This window comes from Bufo gargarizans, chromosome 6 (assembly GCF_014858855.1).
Source record: "Bufo gargarizans isolate SCDJY-AF-19 chromosome 6, ASM1485885v1, whole genome shotgun sequence".
Taxonomy (NCBI): domain Eukaryota; kingdom Metazoa; phylum Chordata; class Amphibia; order Anura; family Bufonidae; genus Bufo; species Bufo gargarizans.
In genome coordinates, this window is record NC_058085.1 from 92,479,039 (window position 1) to 92,486,252 (window position 7,214).

At 45.5% G+C, this 7,214-nt stretch overlaps 1 protein-coding gene across 1 annotated transcript in view; it reads right to left on the reverse strand.

Moving 5' to 3' along the window:
• ZNF341 (zinc finger protein 341) overlaps nucleotides 1-6,947 on the reverse strand; it is a 47,090-nt gene extending 40,143 nt beyond the window's left edge. Inside the window, 3 exon segments of the mRNA XM_044297971.1 lie at nucleotides 1-134; nucleotides 3,339-3,449; nucleotides 6,865-6,947. Of these exon segments, the coding sequence (XP_044153906.1) occupies nucleotides 1-134; nucleotides 3,339-3,449; nucleotides 6,865-6,895 (276 nt within the window). The 5' untranslated portion in view covers nucleotides 6,896-6,947.
• Between the last annotated feature and the right edge of the window lie 267 nt (nucleotides 6,948-7,214).

Sequence of the window (7,214 nt, forward strand, 5' to 3'; positions counted from 1 at the left end):
GCTGTGATTACCCAGAGAGACCGACGCCAGGGAAGGTTGATTGCCATGGCACTGCTCCCGCTTGTGGATCATGAAAGCGGGCAAAGAGTTAAACTGTTTTTTGCATTTCCCGCACAGAAAAACATCTTCATCATCTGTAAAGAGAAGCAGCATTCAGGAATGGCGACTGAGCGGTATTATGTCGCGGTGTTTCGTGCTCATGGGGTGTCTCATCAGTGATGGAGCCCCTACATCAAAGGCCTCTTTCACACGAGCGATACCAATTGTGTCAGGGTCTGGTTAGGAAAAAAAACGGATGGCTTTGAACGCAAGTTTTCTCTGCGAATGCGTTCAGTGTGTGCGCTTTTTCTATCCGGTATGCAGGTGGTTTTCACGCGCGTGAAAAATAAAATAAAATGAAGAATACAAATCTACATCTCCTAGCAACCATCAGTGAGAAACGCATCGCACACGGATGCCTTCCGTTTTTTCACACAAGCCCCGTTCACGTCTATGGAGCCAGGGCTGCGTGAAAAATGCACAATATAGAACATGCAGCGATTTCTCCTGAACGCAGAGATGATGGGTGAAAACGTACACAGACTCATAGAGATGAATTGGTCAGTCTGGATGCCGTGCGTTCACTACACGCATCGGAAAACTCGCGTGAAAGAGGCCTTAGCCAGAATGCACATCGGCTCGTAAATCCCTTGCATCATTATGTACGGACACAATCCGGTCTGTGCGCGATAGGTGCAGGCGTAATCGGCCAATGTTCTGATATTTACTGACAAACTCTCAATATGGTCACGCTCTCGATGGTTGGTCAGTTCTTCGCAAGGGAGAACTCGTACCTGGTTCTCATGGATTCAAGAGGTTTGTTGGGACCAGGTCAGGTTTAGGTCATCAATATCTGATCGGTGGGGACCCAACTCCTGGCACCCCCGCTGACCAGCTGTAGGCCGGAGCGCTCAGGTGACTGCTGCTGCCTCTTCCTTGGCCTGTGATGTCACGGTCACGTGGTCTTTATGCAACTCAGTCCCATTCAAGTGAATGGGACTGAGCTGCAATACCTTGCACAGCCACTATACAATGTATGGCGCTGTGTTTTTTATACTAAGAGGAGACCCCAGTGCCTGTCTGTGGCCGCATCAAACTGCTGATTAGCAGATCCCCACCGATCAGAATTCGAGAATAGGTCATTAATATTTAAATTTTTCCCGTCAAGACGTTTCAGCAGTTTTCCTGACGTTTCGCTTTTCATCCCCCTGTAGATATCGCCTAGTACAAGAGCAGATGACACAATACAAGAGAATGGACCAGAGCCATCTTTGCCAGTTCTCAGTCGTGGAAGGAGTACTTGGCATGGCGCTCCCTTGGCGGGGAACATTTCCCACACATGAGGTGTGCAAAGGGGTTGTGTGATCTGAGACATTGGTGGCATATCTCTAGGATTGCACCTCTGGGACCTGCACCTGTCTCTAGAACAGGCCCCCAAATTGAACGAGGGCGCACAGCGCAAGCAAGGCTACTCTCCATTCACTTCTAAGGGAGTTCCCGAAAATAGCAGAGTGGGTTCGCAGAGTCTAGTGCTATGCCACCAATGTCTCAGGTGACACAACCTCTTTAAAGAGGTCCTGTTATCACTCCTGACATATCGGTTTTATGAAATAATTGTATTCCATGTGGAATTCTGGAGCATCTTTTCTCATAACTCTGAGTTATGCTGTTCCTTTATTATTCCTACTAGATGTTGATGAATACATTTCCAGCTGGGTGTTACCAGTTTGAAGGCGGGGGTCCCTGCGCATTAGTCTGTCCAATCAGTGCTCCCAGTGGCAGACTTGGCAGGGACAAAGCCCTTTGACAAGGGGAACGGTAACACCCAGATGGCATTTTATTACTAAATGTAGGAATAACAGAGGGACGCCACAACATACAGTTAGAAGAATAGATGCTCCAGCATTGGTATTACATGGGGAATGCAAGTAATTACTAAAACAGACATGTCAGGAGAGGGGACATCGGAGCTGTGCAGACTTTTATCTGTGCACCTCATGTGTGGGAAATGTTCCCCGCCAAGGGAGCGCCATGCCAAGTACTCCTTCCACGACTGAGAACTGGCAGAGATGGCTCTGGTCCATTCCCTTGTATTGTGTCATCTGCTCTTGTACTAGGCCACGGGTGTCAAACACAAGGCCCGCGTAGCCGCCGCCGGCCGCCAGCCTTCACCTTTTATTATCACTTCCTGCAGGCGGCCCCTGTGGATGGCACTGTTATGAGGTGGGGGGGGTCTGTGGATGGCACTGTTATGGGGTGGGGGGTCTGTGGATGGCACTGTTATGGGGTGGGGGATCTGTGGATGGCACTTTTATGGGGTGGGGGGTCTGTGGATGGCACTGTTATGGGGTGGGGGGTCTGTGGATGGCACTGTTATGAGGTGGGGGGGTCTGTGGATGGCACTGTTTTGGGGTGGGGGGTCTGTGGATGGCACTGTTATGGGGTGGGGGGGTCTGTGGATGGCACTGTTATGGGGTGGGGGGTCTGTGGATGGCACTGTTATGGGGTGGGGGGTCTGTGGATGGCACTGTTATGGGGTGGGGGGTCTGTGGATGGCACTGTTATGGGGTGGGGGGGTCTGTGGATGGCACTGTTATGGGGTGGGGGGGGTCTGTGGATGGCACTGTTATAGGATGGAGGGGGTCTGTGGATGGCACTGTTATAGGATGGGGGATCTGTGGATGCCATCCCCAGATCCCCCATTAACAGTGCCATCCCCATCTGGGGGGTTTCTTTGCTGGGCTGGACTTTTATAGCCCCCCCAAATTTTACTTGCATCCCTGTTCTCTAAAGGGGTGGTTTTAGGGGGCGGTCCTAGGGGTGGGCAGATCCCCCATAAGTGTCACCCACAGATCCCCCATAAGTGTCACCCACAGATCCCCCATAAGTCCGATACAACCGGCCCTTTGAGGATGACCAAACTGCTGATGCGGCCCCCGATGAATTTGAGTTTGACACCCCTGTACTAGGCGATATCTACAGGGGGACGAAAAGGCGAAATGTCAGGAAAACTGCTGAAACGTCTTGACGGGAAAAGTAGGCGATGGCACACAAAATAGCGGTACTAAGAACCAACTGCGCCAAGTCTACCAGGGCGCCCTTTACTAATAGGAAGGGGTCCTTTGAGCATTTTGCACATCACAGATTTGCCATGGACAGTCCAGGCTTACAATGGTGGAGGTGCCCATCAATTAAACCCATGGAAAATGTGAAAATCCAATTGGTAAGTAGAACATTTTTAAACAGTCCTCTGGTATTTTCAGATATATGAGGTCAATGTAAAATCACCATTGTCTTACCAAGTCCCTGCAGGGCTGCAGAACTGCTGACATTTTGAGCTGTGGGGTCCGACACACCACCCTGTCCATCCAGCAGTGACTGTACAGCAAGGACGGTCTGGTTGTCCATGCCTAGAAAAAATAAATAAAAAATGCCTCTTTTTTTATCACCAATGATGTAGAAGGATGGTGGCACGCAGCGTGCCGTATCTCAGCTGTGTGAGGGGTAAGAACAGCGACATGATCTTATGGGCCTGAATATACAGGATAAGAAAACTACACATCTTTATTATCAGTGAGCGTTTTAAGGGCTTTTGCTATCACATAAATTACCCCTTTCCTGACCAGGCCTAATTTTGCAAATCTGACATGTGCCACTTTATGTGGTAATAACGTTGGAACACTTACTTATCCAAGCCATTCAGAGATCCTTTTCTCGTGACACATTGTACTTCATGATAGTCATGATTTGAGTCAATATATTTCAACTTTATTTATGAAAAAATCAAACATTTACCGAAAATTTAGAAAAATTAGCAATTTTCAAAATTTAAATTTCTCTGCTTTTAAAACAGAAAGGGATACCTCATAAAATATTTATTACTTTACATTCCCCATATCTCTACTTTATGTTGGCATCATTTTGGAAATGTCATTTTATTTTTTTAGGACGTTAGAAGGCTTAGAATTTTAGAAGCAATTCTTAAAATTTTCAAGAAAATTTTCAAAAACCACTTTTTAAGGACGAGTTCAGGTCTGAAGTCACTTTGTGGGGCTTACATAGTGGCAACCCCCATAAATGACCATTGTAGAAAGTACACCCCTCAAGTTACTCAAAACTGATTTTACAAACTTTGTTAACCCTTTAGGTGTTCCACAAGAATTAAAGGAAAATGGAGATCAAATTTCTAAATTTCACTTTTTTGGCAGATTTTCCATTTTAATCCATTTTTTTTCTTTAACACATCAAGGGTTTACAGCGAAACAAAACTCAATATTCATTACCCTGAATTTGCGGTTTACCGAAACAACTCACATGTGGTCGTAAACTGATGTAAGGGCACACAGCAGGGCGCAGAAGAAAAGGAGCAGCCGTATGGTTTTGGTAGGCAGATTTTGCTGGACTGGTTTTTAGATGCTATGTCCTATTTGAAGCCCCCTAATGCACCCTTACAGTAGAAACTCCCAAAAAGTTACCCCATTTTGGAAACTAGGGGATAAGTTGCCAGTTTTATTGGTGCTATTTTGGGGTACATATGATTTTTAATTGCTCTATATTACGTTTTTTGTGAGGCAAAGTAACCAAAAAATGTCTGTTTTGGCACTGTTTTTTTTTTTTTTACAACATTCATCTGACAGGGTAGATCATGTGCTATTTTTATAGAGCAGGTTGTTACGGAAACAATAATATCAAATATGTTTACTTTCTTTGTTTCAGCAAAGCATTTTTGAAAAAACTATATGTTTTTGTGTCTCCATTTTCTAAATGCCATTTTTCTTTATTTTACTGCCAATCGTCTTGAGTAGGGGCTTAGGTCATGTGACATTGTTATAGAGCAGATTGTTACGGACGTGGCAATACCTAATATGTAAACTTTTTCTTATTTATTTAAGTTTTACACAATAAAACCAAAACCAAGTTTTGAAACAAAAAAAATGATGTTTTAGTGTCTCCATAGTCTGAGAGCCATAGCTTTTTTAGTTTTTTGACCGATTGTCTTAGTTAGAATCTCATTTTTTGCGGGATGAGGTGACAGTTTGATTGGTACTATTTTGGGGGGCATATGCCTTCACACTTTATGTGATGTCAGGTGACAAAAATAATGATGTTTTAATGTCTCCATGTTCTGAGAGCTATATTTTTTTTTTAGCAAGATTTTGGGTATAGAGCTGAGGACATGGGTTGCTAGATGGCCGCTAGCACATCCGCAATACCCATCCCCATAGCTCTGTGTGCTTTTATTGTGTAAAAAAAAAAAGATTTGATACATATGCAAATTAACCCGAGATGAGTCCTGTCCCTGACTCATCTCACATACAGGACTCATCTCAGGTTAATTTGCATATGTCTCAAATCGTTGTTTTTTTACACAAGAAAAGCACACAGAGCTCTGGGGACTGGGTATTGCGGATGTGCTAGCGGCCATCTAGCAACCCATGTCCTCAGCTCTATACACAAAATCCCAGTGACAGGTTCCCTTTAAGGGCACCTGCACACGGGTGTACATTAATGTACAGAAGACCTTTACGAATTTTTGTGTGGTTTTCTGAGCATTTCTGCACCAAAAACAGTACGTAGTTGTGGTTTTTGGTGCACATTTGATGCGGTTTTGCCACAGATTTCATCCTTCCATTAAAGGGATTCTGTCACCTCTTTTTACCCTATAGAGATGCGGACATACACGGCTAGATCGCCGCTAGCATGTCCGCAATCTACCTGCCCCATATCTCTGAGTGGTTTTATTGAGTGTAAAAAATGATTTTCTATATATGTAAATCAGCCTGGTAAGGAGCCCAAGGGGCTGCACTAACCGTCCTGGAGCCCAGCACCGCCTGTATCCAGGGATCTCCTCCTTGCTCACGAGGTTAGATCGCAGTGCTGGGCTTCATTTACCGTATTACGCCATAGTGCTATCGCGTAAGACGGTAAAAGGTGGGGGCGACCCATGGCTGGGAAAAAAGTAATTAGGGTCAGAGGAGATTTATGGAACTGTCTTGAAGAAGAACTGTCTCTGTTGCCAATAGCAACCAATGACAGCACGGCGTTCATTTCCTATTGGAGCTTTTGGAAAATGAAAGCTACGCTGCGATTGGTTGCTATGGGCAACAAAGACCGTTTATCTTTCAGGGTGCGTCCACACAGGACGGAATTTCAGCTGCGGATTTTGCAGCAAAGTCTTGCAACTAATCGATGGAAGAATTTCACTCTGTGCATTAGAAGATTCTAACAGAGCACCTATTATTTCACCGCCTATAGAGAAAATGAATGGCGCATTACGGAAATCGCCACGCAGTGCCAAAAGGAGCGACAGTGCCCATATACATGTGCCATGATGAGAACTTGCAACCTCCAGCTGTTCAGAAACTACAACTCCCAGAATGCTTCATTCACTTCTGCGGGAGTTTGAAGAACAGCCGAGCATGTTTGCATGCTGGGAATTGTAGTTTCACAGCAGCTGGAGATTGCTCACCCCCTGTCCTATGGAATCAAAACATGAAAAATATTGAAAAACTGCAAACAGGGGAGGGAAAAAAGAAGCCATTTTCATGCTGTGATCGTACATGTTGCCTATGGCTGATGCCCACAATGGAGACAGGAGAGTGCTAGCTGGAGGAGCCCAGGACCATTGTCCTCTGCTGCTGTTCCAGCTGCCACCCTCCTCCCTGATGAAGCAGCTTTTCCCGGAAGCCTGCCCCCTCTGCTGCACCTAACAACCCCTGGGCTCTTCCAGCAGCCGCCCCCTCCTGTCCCCGGCCATGCACACACCACATATGTCAGCACCTCATGTGCACAATAAAGAAAACAGCAATCGGGTTCATGTTTTACCTTCAAATGCCTCAAATATTGCTTGCGCCATCTTGCAGGCTGCAGATGTCCTAAGAGCAGCATTATGGGAAACGCGTCTAGGAGCAATACCTAGGATGGCCAGCAGAGGGAGCCAGTGGGCACATGGATATTTCTACTTTGCAGATAAGATAAATACGTTCTGCATAAATATGCGAAAGCAAACACCATGGTAAACACACATCGAGGTAAATACACACATAGTCTGGGTATGTCTAGTACACTGCGTGCACGACGGTGACAGACCTGTTGTCAGTTTATTGATATCAAATTAGGATAAAATATGACTTCATTATAAATGAATAGCCCATTAGTTTACGAAATGTGGTTCG